The following is a 16,873-nucleotide window of genomic DNA, read 5'->3' as shown; positions in this document are numbered from 1 at the left end:
AAATCCTGGGGAGTTCTGAGCTTTCCAGCCCTCGTTTCTGCACAGGCAGCTTTGGGCTTTTCCTCTCAATCCAGAGAATGCAGAATTCCAGCCCAGTTCGCTCCTCTGTGGGAACAAAGGATCCAAATCCCCATTTCAGGCTCTGCCTCAGTGGTCTTTACATCAGCAAATATTTACTCTCTTTCACAGCAACACAAGCAGCCTGGAGGGGATGAGATTGTCCAGGCTGAAGGCTCAGTAAACACCGTTTATCCAGAGTTTTATTCCCACTCCTCCAGAGCTCCTCCATCCAGCCAAGACTGCTGCATTTCCAACAGCCCTGGCCGTGCTCTCTCCTTGAAGAAGGAAGGGATGATGATTTAGCATCTGGAATTTTCCCCTCTCCCTTTGTTTGCCACAAAACCAACTTTCATCCCATGGCTGCGTTCCCACCTGAGGAGCGACCCCTCCATTTCTGGAAACATTTCTTTTCCACATGAGCTCATCAGTTCCTCCAGGTTTTCCCCTCTCGTCTCTCCTGCCTCTGTGTGTTACCTCCCTCTGCATCAGCTGTGAGCCAGACTGCGATTCCAGCCTCAGAATTCCCAGGTTTCCCCAGCTGAGAGGGAGGGAGGGCAGGGAGAGGTCTTCCCGAGGCTTTCCAGGTGTGTTGCTCAGAGCTGGTTCTTACCTAAAAATCCTTTAACCTCAAGGACCCAGCTTTGAAATAAAGGGGAAACCTCAAACTGCGCCGTGAGCGGTTTGAACGTAAACCACAAAGCGTGTGAGGGATTATTTTATGATCCCACTGCTGCTCCTGAAGGATTTGGTTATTCCTAATTCCTGGTTAAAGCCAAGGATGCTGATGGCAGCTCAGCTTCCCTGGAAACTGGGAGCCAGGGATCCTTCCACGTCCTTCAGGATGGAGGAAATGCCGACGTGTTCGTGGTAAAACAATGTTTTAATAAACAGCAGCATAAAATAATCAGTGTTTAATATCATCTCTGGCACGTGAAATACAAAAATGCACATATCTCAGTTATAAAATAGCCTTTGTTATTACATTTTCTTTTTCATGCTTGCCTAATTGAAATGCCCGTAATTAATAACTCAATCATCAAGTAATACAGTGATTAAACGCATGCAGTGAAAACAAAGAAAGATATTTGTATAAGGTAGTGGCTGAGTATCACCATAATATATTTCAGGAACATCTACATCAGGGTAAAAATCAAAAGAAACAGCCCCAAGATATAAAATGCAGAGATGTATTTTCACTTCTGCTGTACAAAAAACATCATCACACTTTTGTGCAAAAAAGATAAAAATAAAGTCCTATTATACAACATTGTCGACTGAGCAAAAAGATTGTTTTTGTGGACAATAAAAATATTATTCAGTACAAAAAAAAGAGTCTGTGGAAAACGTACCGTACACAGCACGTGTGTAACTCATTAAAGTGGTTTCAAATGAAGAATCTCGATTGGTTCTACCTGAATGGGTTCTTTAATGACACAAATGGTGCATTTCTAAGTGGAAAATCAGCACTAATTCACATTATTAGACACAATTGCTATCGATGGATTTGCTGCCTGATGGAATGTGAGCCTCCCTTTTTCCAGGGTTACTGGAGTCAGAGTCACTGAAATGACACAATAAATATTCCTGGGAAAGCTGATTGTCATCTCTAAAACTGTGGTTTGGCGCTTTTCCATTACACAGTTGCATAGCAACAAAAGGATATAAAATTCCTGCTTGAGCGACTAGATCATGAAATGCTATCTTTGAAGAAGTTGATTCAGGTTCTGAAATTAAAGCCCTTTAATTTCATTTCCTTTAAGGCAATTCCTTAAGAGCTCCAGCTGTCCTCAGCAGCCAGCAGCAGATGAGGTTTGTAGACTGCAAGCTGATAACTCCAGCATTTGTGCTGTCACACAAATGACATTTTTTGGTATGAATCTGAGCTCAGACTCCCAACCAAACCAAAGACCAAAGTCCCACCTGAAGTAATCGATTCAGCTCTCAGATCATACATTTGAAACACAATCCTCGACTGCAACATTTACAAATATTTTCCCTATTGGCACTGAAATTGCACACCCAGATCTCTGAATCTTTGCATCTCCTAAAAAAAGAGACAAATATTAAAATATGGTTTTCAGTATTAAAAAAAAGTTCCTGTGATTCAAACCACGCCGGAGCTTCAAAAAGCTGTGAAAAAGCATTGGATAAAATGTTTTCATTTTTAAAAAACCCCTCAGATTCCCTCTGCCCCTCTTTGAATTGTTGGTGGCACTTGGAGAAACGTGGCCAAGGCTGAGGATTCCCACCACGAGGATCCTTCTGGTTGTGCCTGCCCATCCTGGCGAGCAGTGAAGCTTCACAGAAGACACTTTGCTGCAATGTCTGTCCAACAACCAGAAAAGGACCTCCAATAAAATATTTGAATAGAAAAAAAAAAAAAAAAAAATCTCTCCTACCCCTTCCGAGTCTGAGTCTAGAGGGTTCTATTTACAAAGGCCTCGCGTATTTACAACTCCGCCGAGATCACCGAGTCGTTGGGTCCGTGGATGCTGGAGTCCCCCAACAGGGAAGGCTGCTTGGAGTCCATTTTGTAGGGTTTCTGAGTTTTATTGCCAAACACCGTCATCCCCATCCCCGCCGGGTGGCTGGGAATGGCCATGTGGGATAGCAAGGGAATGTTGGCTTCCTGGTTGGAGCCCGACGACGGCAGGCTGGTGACGTGGCCCGTGCTGGTGGAGCCGCTGGCGCTGCTGGGCGAGCGGCTCTTGGGAGGGGGGCAGTGCTGGATCACCCTGGGGGGAGCCTGCGGGGGGTAGTGGGGCGCGGGGAAGGCGGCGTAGCCCGGCGGGATGGGGTACCCGTTGATGGGGATGTAGCGCTGGTTCTGCGCCAGCGGCGGCCCCATGAACCCCGCCAGCTGGCCCTGGGGGATGCCCTGCGCCGGGAACATGTAGTTGGGGTACCTGGGGTTGCTGAGGTTGCTGACGGGGCTGGCGCTCAGGGAGGTGGTCTGGGTGGTGGCGTTGCCGCCCGACGGGGTGGTGGAGCTGGTGTGGCTGGAGAGGCCCTCCCAGGAGCGCAGGCGCGCGTGGATCTCCTTGAAGCGCGGCCGGCGGGAGGGCAGGTCGTGCCAGCACTCCGTCATCAGGCTGTACATCCTGGGGGGACAGTCCTCGGAGCACGGCAGCAGCTGGCGCTTCCGGATCATCTCGATGACCTCCTGGTTGCTGAACCCGTAATAGGGCTGAAGGCCGAAGCTGAATATTTCCCAGAGAACCACCCCGAAGGACCAAATGTCGGAGTCGGAGGAGAACTTGCCGTACATGATGGCCTCGGGGGGCATCCAGCGGATGGGCAGCAGGGACTTGTTCTGCACCCTGTAGTAATCGGCCGAGTAGATCTCCCTGGAGAGCCCCAGGTCGGAGATCTTCACGTGGAGCTGCTCCCCGATCAGGATGTTGCGGGCGGCCAGGTCCTTGTGGACGAAGAAGTGTCCGGCCAGGTACTCCATGCCGGCGGCGATCTGCACGGCGATGTGCAGGAAGTCGCCGTGGTCCAGGCTGGACTTGACCGTGCCGTCCTCGTCGCTGCTGCAGCCCACGTCGGAGTGGGGCGAGCGCATGACCAGGAACTCGTGCAGGTCGCCCTGGTTGGTGTACTCGAAGAGCAGGCACACGGGCTGCTCCTGCGTCACCACGCCCAGCAGGCACACGATGTTGGGGTGGTGCAGCTCAGCCATCAGGGACGCTTCCTGCTGGAATTCCGCCCACTGCTGAGGGTTGTTGAAGTCCTTGAGGGTCTTGATGGCCACGAGCTGGGCGTGGTCCATGCCCGGCAGGTAGAGGTGGCCCTTGTAGATCTTGCCAAAAGCGCACTCCCCCAGCTCCTCCATGAAGCGAACGGCGGAGAGGGGCAGCTCCTTGGCTTTGCTCTGTGACAGAAACACCAATAACAGGTCAGGACTGAAAAGAGCCTTTTTAAAGTGAAATCTCTCAGTGCAGGATGCATGGGAGCCAAGGAGATGGACACGAGAGCAGTGATCCCACTGGTGGCAGGCACAGCCCGAGGGACACCGGATCCAAATGGAATCACTAGGATCCAAATGGCATCACCAGGATCCAAGCGTGATCACCAGGATCCAAATGGCATCACCAGGATCCAAACGGGATCACCAGGATACAGAATCACTGGGATCCAAACAGAATCACCAGGATCCCATTCTCCCAAAGGTAACAAAAAGAATTCCTTTCCAGCCTCTCCACAAGGTCAGACACAACAAGAATTGGATCCACATATATGCAGGGACCATCAGCATCTCAACATTTGGCCTTGGGCATTTCTGTACTTCCAATTGAATGTGACTAATTTCAGGAATTGGGGCAATTCCCATGCTCTAAGAGGTCCATGCTGAAGTGTTTTCTAGGCCAGGCCCTGGAGTTTTAGCAGGAAAAAAAATGCTTTTGTTTTAAAGACCATGTCCTTGTAGCCAATTCTCCCTTGACTTTGCTGTTAACCCTTCCAGGTACAGCAGAGCCTGTTTCTGTTCCCACTTTCCTGTTCCATCCTGAGACTCTGACAGTGAGTTTCTCAAAGGGGAAAGGCAAACCTTTTAAACATTTATTGCCCTTTGGTGTGCAGACATTCACTCCTGGGCCATAAAGAACCTGTATTATTCCCAACTTCCACTTGTGCTTGTAACACCCAAACGCACTCATTTAGGGCCCTCAGTAAATCCACAGGTAGTAATTTAAGGTTAATGAGTTTGGGATTTAGGTTCTGTAAATTAGTGTAAACATTAGCATTTGCATTCCTGAAATCATGCAAGGCCAGCTTTCCAGTGGCAATGTGGGCAAAAAACCTGACATTTCAAATAATCATAGAAAAAAGCAGTTTTTGCATGAATTAATTCTGATTGTATTGATCACTTATGACTTTTATACAAACACTGCATTAATAACCATAATAATGATAATAATAATAATAATAATAAAGCCATTTAAGCAGGCAGCCCAGTAGACTGCACAGTGATGGCAGGAAATTAGCTATATTGTTGAGGAACAGATGGTTTATATTACCCAAATCCTTTAGGCTAAAACTTGTTTAGGTCTGGCATATTGTAAATTATATTTTAGTAATGAAAGTGAAATGACCTCTGTCTGACCTGAGCCTGGGTCCGTCTGTTTGAACCAACAGAGTGGAAAACTGGGGGAAGAAAATGAAGTCATAAAGTTTTGGCAGGAAGGGCTCATTTGGAGGGGAGCAGTTGTAAATCTGCTCAGCTTTTGTTTGACAAGTATTTGTCACACACGGGTGTCCAAAATGTAGGGAAGTGTAAAATACACAAGAGGCAGCAGGTCAGGGGAAAGGGAGAAGGAAATCCACCCCTTCCATCTCTTCTTCAGCTCCAGGACAAAATGTCCCTAATTTATGATATTTTTGAAGGCAATTAAAATCCCTTAAAACTGGAGGAAATGCTAACATTCCTGTTTATCCAAGCAGACAACTGCCTCAGTGGGAGCTTGAAGCTTAAATGTGTTTTCACCCAAAGCTGACATCAATTTTCAAAATAAGATTCCATTTCCTTTCCTTGAAAATATTGTTTGAAAGGCAATCAAAACACTGGAGACAGGGAGAGCTGGCTTTCCCAGTGGGAAAATCCCGAATTAGCATAAATAAATGAAAATATTCCTGCAGCACATGACTTGCAAATTGAAAGGAAAGAGAGCGGTCAATATTTGCAAACATTTCCAGGAATTTCTGCTTTCCTGCGCTGGGAGTGCCAGCAGGAAAGGTGGGAATTGCATCCTCAATAAAAGGATGCTGGCATTCCCATTATCTTTAGGATTGAACCCCAAATTCCCAGCAGAACACGGACAAGAGGCAACCCTAAATTTAACAAAATATTCCAGAAGGTTGGATGGAAGGTGCAGTTTGGACGCTGACTTTATTAAAAGTTTTTTTATGCTACCAACATTTTGAGCTAAAACCACTCCAAGCTGTACAGGAAGGCTGGAATTGGGAACTTCCAAGGAAAATGAAGATAAATTCACCAGGCCAGTGTGTGTGTGGGATTGAGGTACAGGTTTTCACTCTAAAAGAACAAAGCCTACCAAATTCCAAACGAGCAAAGCCCATCAAGTTCTTGAAGAACCATAAAGTATCCTGAGATGGAAGGGACCCTGGAGGATCAGGAGCCTTGGCATGGTGTGGAACACAGGGGAAATGCTCTTCCAGGGCATTCCTGTGCCTGTGGATGGCAGGAGGCACCTCCAGCCCTGCCCTGGGTGCCACAGCCAGGTCTGCACATCCCACCAGGAAATAGGAACACAAGGGTGGTCACACTTTAATCAAAATGTTTAAAATTCTTCCTGGACGTGGGGCTGTGGTGAAGCCAAACAGCAGCAGCAGGAGCTGTGCTGCAGGCAGAGCTTTGAGGCTGTTTTGGACATTTCTGCTTTTAGCTGAGGGAATGGGGAAGCCTGAAAACCCAAGGAACAAATCTTTCCCAAGGTGATTTTAGCTGAGTGAAAGGTGACAGATGAACTGAGCAGAGCCATGAAAACTCTCCTGAGGAAATACTGAATCACATCTTCACCTGCATTACCCTCTCACTGAAATGAGGTGTTTTAGAGATGCTTCAGGAAGGTAAAAGCTTTCTTGCTTTATCATACAAAAACTCCATTATTTCTCCAGAGACACTGACACTCAGGAATCCCCCCCTTGGTCCAGCACATGCTGCTGCTGTGCTGAGAAACCCCTCACAAAAATCACACAAATCCCAGGCTGGAAACCCCCTGAATACCTCAGTGCTGGGTTGTTTGAAGCATTTCCCTCCCTGCCTGTGGAGCCAGCGGGTGTGGAAGCAGAAATGAGGGTTTACCTTTGGTTTGTAGGCGTTGAGCATGGACATCTCCACGTTCTGCCCCCGGACGTGTTTGGGCTGCCTCTGCACTGGAGGGGACGAGGACTTCTGGTTGTTCCTGCAGATGCAGATGAAGAAGAACAGCAAGGCTATGGCCAGGGGAATGGTGACACTTGGCACCAGGATGTACAGGATTTCCATTTTATTCTTCTCCTTGGAGTCCTTGTAATCTGGTTCAGAAAGGAAAAAAAAAAGAAAACCCACAAGGAATGAAGCATCCCACGGAGTCAAACACATCACTGGGTCAACTAAAAGTGTTAAAAAGAATAAAACATCCTTTTTATATTGCTGAAATCTACCTTGAATGCTGTTTTATTTAATTAACATTAAAAGGAAAAATTCTTTTGTGGAAGAACAGTTCTGTGAGGACACACAGGAGCAGTCCCTGCCAGGTCAAACCTACTGATGGGCAGGAAACAGTGGAATGCTGTGACATGGCCTTGGCTTGGGCTGAAATGAAGTCATGGCCTAACACAGATCCACAGAAAAGGGAATTTCTAAGACACCTTATAGAAGAAGCTTGTGGGAAGTGCCCCTTCCCATGGCAGGGAGATGGAACTTAATGATTTTTAAAGTCCCTTCCAAGCCAGAGCATTCTGTGATTCCAAGAAAAGCTCTGGTGGGAATACAATCTCCTTATTTTGTGTCTTGATTTGAGATAATTTAAATGAGAACACTTTGGACTGAGCTGCTTCCCTTTAAAGGTTCAACCAGCCCCTTTCCAGCAAAAAGGAATGGGTACAAGGAGATGGAAGTGAAAGAAGAACTGCTCACTACAAGCAGAACCAGGCAAGCAGTGTGAGGTGCAAGGAAAGCTGGAGCAGGGATAGAAGGGAGGAATCTGAAGAGTTGGGAAGGAGGATGGTGTAACACAGCCCAAAGGCTCCCTGCAGCCCCTGCTTCCCCTCAGGGCTCTTCTCAGGGCATTTTAGAAATATTTTGGATCCCTCTTTGCCACTGCCCAGGGTGTGGGAGAGGGGAGAAGCTTTGGGAGGAGCTCAGGCAGCCCAGCAGGAGGACAAGGACAGATCCCCATCCTGAGAGCCCCAGGGACAGGGACAGGCACAGATCCCCATCCTGAGTACCCCGGGCAGGGCACACAGAGCCTGTCCTGCTCTGCCATTTCCCAGGAGCATTCCCAAGGCTTAGGGTGGAATTACACCCGGATTAACACGCTCGCTCCAGGGGACTGGAGGATCCCTGGAGCCCTGGCTGTTTCCAAGGGACTTGGGAATGCCTGAGGCTGCCTTGGGGAGCCTGGGAGAAGAGGGAATGTTTTATTATCCCTGCAGGGTCACTCCAGTTTGTTTGTCTGTGTTTTCCAGGCTGGATTTGTACAAGTGCTTAGCGGCCCACACAGATCTCTTTTATGCACTTCATTAAACATGAACTTGATCTGAAGCTTGGGCTCGACTCAAATTGTGACAGAGGCAAAGTTCAAATGGTTCTGGATGTCACTTTGCATAACCCCTCTCCTCTTTCAGGCTCAGGCTGTCCTCTGCTCCCCCCACGTCCTCTCTGATCATTCCTTTCAGATTAAGTTGTGCCATCTGGTTTTTAATTGAGAGGAGAGGTAGCCCAAATATTCCTCCAGCCTTTGGGAAACAGGAGAGGACTAAAGCACCACGCCCACGGTGTTCTCCCTGTTCCCAGAGAGGCAGGGATTCACACACTGCCCTTCCCAACCTTCTTAGGCTGGGCTTTGCTAAGCCTCATGCTCGAATTACCCCGTGTTTCACATCTCCCCGCAATCAGGTTGACAAACTTTGATGAAACAAATCTCTCACAGCTTGTGAGATACAGTTGAAGAAAGGAAAAGAAAGCAGCAGCACGAGGCAGAGGGAGACCTGGGCACCAGTTCATCACCTGAGCTATTCCAGTCAAAGGCAATTATTATTCTTATTAAGTAGCAGCCCCCGCCGTGAAGCCTCATTAGGTTAATGGGCTTCTTGGGAGCCACCCTAATTAAATCCATTTCCCATCTAGGCATGTCCTGCTGAGGCAGAATGCACAATACTGATTAAAAGGGGCCTGAAATGGCTCTTTCAGCCAGTGCAAAACCAGCAGAATGCAAGTCCCACACAGTATTCTGGTTTTAATATGCAGATTAGCACTTAACAATTCAATTACTGCTCACCTGATCCAGCTCTGCTTGTATTTAGAATAATAAAGCCACAGAACTACAAGTACCATTTAAGGCAGCAGTGAGAGGTTTTGGCAATTAAAACCTTTGTCAGGAATTATCCAGCCCAGCCAGTCTATCTCAGTTATTATCAAGCAAAGCTGGAAAATCAGAGAGTTTGGCTCCAGAAGAGTCCCAGATCCCAGATCAAAAGCCTGAGCCAGGCCTGGCACCTCAGAGCCCATCTAGAGGGGACTGGCACAGGAATCTTCAGGATAGCTTTTTGTTATTTCTGTTGAAATAACAGCAGAAGAGGTAGAGGACTGGAAAAGTGTGGGGAAAAATCACAGAATTGTTGAGGTTGGAAAAGCCCTCAGAGATCAGCAAGTCCAACTCTTAAACCAGCACTGCCAACACAGCTCAGGCCTTGTTTCAAAAATAGAGGTGACATTGCCAGGTCCTCTAAAATGGATTTGAAATTTGTGTTCATACAACTGCCCTGGCTGCATTTTGGGTTTGCAAAATGAACAAAAAAGGAGATTCAGCTCTCATTTGATTCTGCTTTTCAGAGACCTGGGGGGAAGTGAGCGGAAGTCCTGAACAAATGGGTCCTAATTGTTTTATCTGCATGTAGAAACAACAATATTGATAACAGGCCAAGAAAAAAACCCACAGCCATTTGCATGGACATGCCAGAAATCCACACAGAAATGTTGTGGAAATTCAAAGTTTCACACCAAATTTGATGTTGCCTACAAGTTGTCACAGCAACATTCACCTTTCCCCTCGGAAAGGCGATACCTTTGATGTTCCTGCTCCAGAGCCAGAACCAAATTACATTTTTTCTGGTTATGGTTATGAACATTCCTGCAGTGAAACACGTTCTGAGTCTGCTCCAAAGTCTTTTCCAATTAATGGAAAGATGGGAATCGATGCCAAAATGGGATCTAAATCATGTTCTTACTGAAAGGGTAGATCGGGGGGAAGGCAGATAGTCTGGGCTCTATCATGTGCATCTCAAACCCTCTCCCTGTTTTTGGGCCCCCACAAGAAGAAAGCCCATTTGGGTTCATCTTGGGGGCAGCCCTGGCTGGGCTCTTGTGCTGCCCAAGGTGGATCCATGGAGGAGATCCTTGGAATCAATCCCTGCTTTATTCTGGAGCTCTGCCCAGCCTCTGCTCCAGGGCAGCCTGCACAAGGCACCAAAACCCTTTCCCTTTCCCCAGCTCCAGCCCACACCAGGTCAGGCATTACCACAAGCTGGGACATCGCAGAGCTCTGACTTGAAGTTCTCATCCAAGGTGAAGCACCACGGGGCGTCCTTCTGGTTCCCGGGGTTCCTGCAGTAGGAGTGGCCCCCGTTGAGCTCGGGGTACCTGGCAGCAGTGAAGGTGTGGGTGTGGGGGTACTGCGAGTTCCAGGGCTGGCACTGCCGCCCCGAGCGCGTCACGCTCACCGTGCCCCGGTAATCCACGCCCGTGCTGTTGTAGCACCTGTGATCTGCAAAGACAACCAAAAGACAAAGCCACTCTTCATTTGTGAGTGTGTGATGGTCGCTCTTGAAGAGAAAAACTGAAACCTGAGCTGAAAAACCCCAACAGCAACTGCAGGCTCTGGAGCAGAGCAGCATCTCAGGATGAGCTGTCAGCACCTCCCAGTTTGGGACACGGGCTCCCAGTTTGGTGTGGCTGCAAGGCAGGGCCTTGCATTCACATTCCTGGGAGGATTTATGCTCCTGTAGTGAAAACAGCTTCTGCCAAGCATTTTTAGTAAGAGGTACACAAAAGAAGGCAAAACTACAGTGGGAAATGGAATTGCAGCCATTCTTGCCATAGGCAGGCGGACAATTTGTGGGAGCCACGTTTTATATTTGGCTGTTCAGACGTGCTAGGGTTGTGAACAGGCTGCAGCCCTGCCTGATCAAAGAGTGGGCTCAGCCAGAGCCTAAAATTAGGCTGGCTTAGGCAGGACAGCCCTACAAGTGTTCCTCCTGACAAGGATCCTTCCTGTGGTGCTGCTGGAGCACGTCAGGCTGAGGTGGGAGGAAGATGAAGCAGCAGGGAGGATGAAGCCACCCATATTCCTCAGCATCCAAATGCTTACACTCCATAGTTTCCAACCCCTTATTACTTACAAAAGACCTGATAAAATCCTTCAGAATTCCTGAAAAAATCCTTCAGAATTCATGAAAAAATGCCCCAGAATTCCTGAAAAAAATCCTCCAGAATTTCTGAAAATATCCTCCAGAATTCTTGAAAAAAATCCTTCCGAATTCCTGAAAATATCCTTCAGAATTCCTGAAAATACCCTCCAGAATTCCTGAAAGATTCAGAATTTGTGAAAATATCCTCCAGAATTCCTGAAAGAATTCAGAATTCCTGAAAAAGTGCTTTAGAATCCCTGAAAATACCCTCCAGAATTCTTGGAAAAAACCTTCACAATTCCTGAAAATATCCTCCAGAATTCCTGGAAAAAACCTTCACGATTCCTGAAAATATCCTCCAGAATTCCTGAAATCCTCCAGAATTTCTGAAGATATCCTCCAGAATTCCTGAAAATATCCTCCAGAATCCCTAAAATAAATCCTTCAGAATTCCTGGAAAAATCCCTCAGAATTCCTGGAAAAATCCTTCACAATTCCTGAAAATATCCTCCAGAACTCCTGGAAAAAACCCTCCACAACTCCTGGACAAAACCCTCCACAACTCCTGGAAAAAACCCTCCACAACTCCTGGAAAAAACCCTCCACAACTCCTGGGAAACATCCTCCACAACTGCCATCCTCCACAACTGCCATCCTCCAGAACTGCCATCCCCGCTGGACAAGGCGGGGGACTCGGGCGCGAGCCGCGGAGCGCGGCCTGGCTGGCGGAGGCACCGGGACCCCTGGATCCCGGCCGGCCCGCGGAGCTCCGCAGGGCAGCGCAGGCGCTCACCCCACCCGCGGCCGCGTGTCGCACACTCACTCTTGTTGATGGGGTCGGCCATGGGAATGCCGATGCGGATGCAGTTGACGGCCTCGGGGCTGTCGGGCTGGGGCAGATCCTCGCAGTTGGGCAGCTTGAGCCTCATCAGGATCATGGGGTTGGACCTGGCAAAGATGTACTCGGTCTGGCACAGCACGTTCTCCAGGATCTCGCACTCGTCGCGGCACAGATCCCGCGGCTTGGGCGCGGACGAGGTCTCGTCGCAGTAGGGGAAGGCGTAGTGGCACAGGGAGGGGATGGCAAACTGGGAGCACTTGTCCGACAGGTGGCTGGAGGTGCCGATCATGGTGAAGGCAGCTGGAAAAAAAACCCACGAGTTTGGTGACCGCTTTGGGAGGCGCTCCCGGGACGAGTGGAGAGGTGAGAATCTGGACTCCATGTTTCAGAAGGCTGGTTGATTATATTATGGTATCTATTCTATATATTATTATATTATCATATCTACTAAATATATACATATATGTATATATATATGTAGTAGATATATATAATATGTATATGTAGTATTTTATATATATATAAAATATACTATGTAGTATTATAATAGTATTATATATATATAATACTACATTAAAACTATACTAAACAAATAGAGAGAGAAGGATTCATCAGAAAGCTAGAAAGAACAAGAAAGGAATGCATAACAAAGACTCCTAACTCCCAGAGAGCCCGATGCAGCTGCATCTGTGACTGGCTATGAATTGCAAACAACCAACAGCTGCACCTGTTGCATTCCGGAGCAGCAGAGAGTTATTGTTTGCATTTCTCTCCTGAGGCTCCTCAGCTTCCCAGGTGGGAAAAACCCTACTAAAGGATTTTTCATCAAATATCATAGCTACACGCGAAGGTTTGGCTTGGGAACCTTTTCCCTGGGCTGTTGCCTTCCCAGAAAAACCCTCGCTTCCCACTGCAGCTGTGCAGGTGATGGACAGGAGTGCACAGCACTAATTACACTGGAAGTTATTAACCATGCTGATTTCACTGACAAGGAAAATACATCAGGTTTTCATCAGGGGATTAATGCTAAGCTCATTGCCCAACCCCCAAACATAATCATTCCTTTTCTCTCCTGAGCTTTAATCATTCCTTTAATCATTCCTTTTTTCCTCCCAAATAAATTAGAATAATTTAAAAATTCATGTAATATTTGGAAGCCCAACAGGTAAGCCCCAAATTCCTGCACTGGTTCCTTCATGGAAGGTGACAATCCCAATACAACCCCAAATAACTTTTCCAGCTAAATGCTGGACGAACTGGTGGCTCCACCCTGTCTTTCTTGGGGAAATGAAGCCTAGTTTTGCAATGCTGACAGTGTTTGGAAAGGGAAAAGAGAAATTTGGGATATTCTGACAGCAAGAAAAAAAAATCTGAATATAGAGATGATTACCAGGGCTAGGATCAGACCAAGTTAATTTATATAAAAAATAGAGAATATCATGGTATCTATGATATCTATGAATTCAACAACCCCATCAGCATCCCACAAAAATAGTGGCAACTGGTTCTCCCCTAAATCCAAAGGAATAATACTGCTTGCAGGATTATTTATGCAGCCTTTCCCAGCACCTAAATTATTCCAGCCACGTAAAATCAACTCAAGTTTGTTCCCTTAACAGCAGGTAACAGCAGCACTGAGTCTCCCAGAAGCTGTAAACACACAGCTCCTTCTCCCTGAAGAATCTTTTTTCCCAGATGTTTTGGGAGGAGCTGGAGGAGCAGAGACTCAGACGAGTTCACGGCAAGAGGGAATAAAGCAAAGCAAAACAACATCGCTGTTTATAAAACTCCAGCAGCTTTTTGGGAGCGGTGGGGAAGCAGCCAAGGTGTTTTTACCCACCTGTAATCTGATTTTCTATCTCCCCCTGCATGTGCAGGGACTCCATGTAGATGGTTCTGTTGCCAATGAAGCGGGCGCAGGCGATGCCCCTGTAGGGCTGGCAAAACCCATCCTCCTCATACTCATCCCTGAAACCAGCCAGAAACACAAAAAGGTGACTGTAAAATGTTGAAAACAATTAGGATTATTTCCTTCTGTTCAACAAGATCTTGGATATTGGTTTGTTTAAATAAACCCCTTTCATCTGCCTGGTAAAAAGTGGCATTTCAGCTTAGCCAAAACACACATTAATGTTGTATGAAACGAGTGCTTTTAAGGCTCTGCTCAGAAATACACCCAGCTTTGATTAGAAGAGAAATACAAACTGCCTGGAAAAATAGGATTGATGTTTATTTAAAGCAGCTAACACATAGTTTTCTATTTTTGAACCAAGCTTGTTGCTTAATATTGATAAACACAGCAGGAAGAGTCATGCAGGCAGAATTTAAAGTGTATGTAGAAAATCCAACCTCTGCCAGCACCCATACCCTGGAAATAGGAAATGTTTGCTCAGCCTTCCCTGTGTGGCAACATCTAGTGCTAAAACAGAACCAAAACTGGGACAGGAGTTCTACAGACACATTTATTTCATTAGGTGCTTTCTTTTAGGCAACATAGGAGACATCTAATCCAGAAATCCAGATGGGAAATTATTTGCCAATGCTCTTCAAACAAAGCAAAGAAAGGAAATTGCTGAAGACCCAGGCAGACACTGGTATTTTGAATAATCAGCACTGAACAGGAGTTTAGTGGGGCTTTGAGTACATGATCCCTGAAATCCCAACTGCATGAATCAGCTCGTTCAATTCCTTCCTTTAGGATCCACTCAGAGATATTTTGCAGTGAGATTTTTGGGATGAATTTTCTGGACAGACACCTCGGCTCTGCTTGAGCTCCCAGCAAAAACGAGGAGCTTAATGAAAATTTGCTGATATTTCCTTTGTTATTCCTGCCCAGCCCATCCATGGCTCTCAAACTGGGATAAATGATACTGGAATATCCTCGGGATGATGACAGCCGGGTAGGGAACAGGTTACTGCCTTTGTGTGCAGAATTCTCCCTCCCCCAGATGCCAAAAACCCAACGGAGGAATCCCACTACGCCTTAATAAGGGAAAAATCAGAGCTTTTTTTTAATCAACTCTGCCATTAAGTTTAACAAAAGCCACTTTCATCCCCTCCTGAAGACCTTGGCTGTGAGAGCTTGGAAATGCAAATTCCCCGGGGGCTCTTTGAAGCCGCGCGTTCTTTGTGCGGGGAGCGCAGGCAGCGGCCGCTCCCGGTGCCCGGTCACCGCCGGCTAATGGGATTAGCGGGGACAGGCGCTGGGATCGCCTTCCAGGACAGCCCAGCCACCCCCGGGCTCCCAGAGCAGCGTCCCGGGATCCCCGCAGAGCTCTCAGCGAGAAGCCAAACCCCGGGGATTAAGCGCAGTAATTTATGAGTGTGAAGGAGTCAGCTCTGGTGACAAAATCTTTATTCTGCTGGCTCTTGAAGAGAAAAACTGAAACCTGAGCTGAAAAACCCCAAGAGCAACTGCAGGCTCTGGAGTGGAGTTCATCCTCTCATCATTAAATGCCCAGATAGGATATAATTAATTAGCCGTTTATAATTTTTATGGAATTATAGCATCATAAAATCCATAAGGTTGGAAAAGGCTGCTAAGATTCAGTCCAACCATTCCCCAGCACTGCCAGGGCCACCACTGACCACGTCCCCAAGTGCCACATCCCCAGGGATCTTAAATCCCTGCAGGGATGGCGACTCCACCACTGTGCCCATGTCTGACCACCCTTTCTGTAAAGCAAATTTCCAAAACATCCACCTGAGCTCCCCTAGGGCCGTTCCCTCTGCTCCTGTCCCTGTTCCCTGGAGCAGATCCCGACCCCCCGGCTGTCCCCTCCTGGCAGGAGCTGTGCAGAGCCACAAGGGCCCCCTGAGCCTGCAGGATAAATTTATCATGGAATTTCACTCGGGGACTGCACAAAGGCTCCTCCAAGGCCGAGCAGTGAGCAGGGACACCAGCTCACCTGGCTGGAAATGCCCTGAGGAGAGGGATTTTACAGAAAATCTCAGGAAGGAAGATCAGAGTAAAGAGGAAGGGCCGGGATGCCACCAGCTCTGCCCTGGGGCTGCATCCAGGGAATTCCCACAGGGAAAACAGTGATTAGAAGCTCCTGAGGAGCAGGAACTACTTAGGATTGTTTTGGAAATCAGCTCCATAATGGGCAGAAGAGCCAAACAAATGAAAGGAACAGGAGCATCAGGGTAGGACAGAGGGACCCTGAGCCTCCGCGGTCCCCCGGCCTCAGCTGGGAGGTGACAGGGACACAGAAAGGGCTGGCAGGTTTCCCTGTGGAACACAGCCCCCCAGTCACAGCTCTCCAAACAGAACATCCCACCGAACAGATGGTGAGGTGATCACCCTGTGCTTTCCAGCATTCCATCCCACCCCATCCCATCCCAACCCAGCCCAGAGCCGACACGAAACCCACAGAAGGATCCTACAGCTCAAACACATTCCCCACCTCCTGCTGCCCCCTGGCAGCGTCTGCCTTTAAACGCTGCTATTTGCAGCTTTGGCTTTAAACACGCATATACAGGGTTTGGCTTTAAACGCAGCTATTATCAGCTTTGGCTTTAAACACATCTATCAGGTTTTGGTTTTAAACACAGCAATCGGTTTTTGGTTTTGAACACATATATCAGTTCTTGGCTTTAAACACACCTATCGGTTTTTAGCTTTAAACACAGCTCTCAGTTTTTGGCTTTAAACGCAGCTCTCAGTCTTTGGCTTTAAACACAGCTCTCAGTTTCTTGGGATCAAGGCTGAGCCCGCGTTCCTTTCCCACCGCCCTGCCTGGCATCCCTCACCTGCTCAGTGTAAGGAATCACCTCATCCCTGTTCCGATGTGTTTCTGCTTCTTGACCCTGATCCCGCACAAGGAAGGGTCCCTTTGGCTC

At 47.6% G+C, this 16,873-nt stretch overlaps 1 protein-coding gene across 1 annotated transcript in view; it reads right to left on the bottom strand.

Moving 5' to 3' along the window:
• Positions 1–936: 936 nt before the first annotated feature.
• Positions 937–16,873, bottom strand: part of ROR1 (receptor tyrosine kinase like orphan receptor 1) — a 150,758-nt gene continuing 134,821 nt past the window's right edge. The window contains exons 5-9 of the mRNA XM_041483411.1: positions 13,872–13,999; positions 12,014–12,331; positions 10,302–10,547; positions 6,884–7,095; positions 937–3,934 (exon numbers count right to left, since the gene is read on the bottom strand). Coding sequence (XP_041339345.1) covers positions 2,510–3,934; positions 6,884–7,095; positions 10,302–10,547; positions 12,014–12,331; positions 13,872–13,999 — 2,329 coding nt within the window. The 3' untranslated portion in view covers positions 937–2,509. The remainder of the gene's footprint in view (positions 3,935–6,883; positions 7,096–10,301; positions 10,548–12,013; positions 12,332–13,871; positions 14,000–16,873) is intronic.

This window comes from Pyrgilauda ruficollis, unplaced genomic scaffold (assembly GCF_017590135.1).
Source record: "Pyrgilauda ruficollis isolate IOZ18807 unplaced genomic scaffold, ASM1759013v1 scaffold6, whole genome shotgun sequence".
NCBI lineage: Eukaryota > Metazoa > Chordata > Aves > Passeriformes > Passeridae > Pyrgilauda > Pyrgilauda ruficollis.
This window is presented reverse-complemented; position numbering and strand designations above follow the sequence as displayed.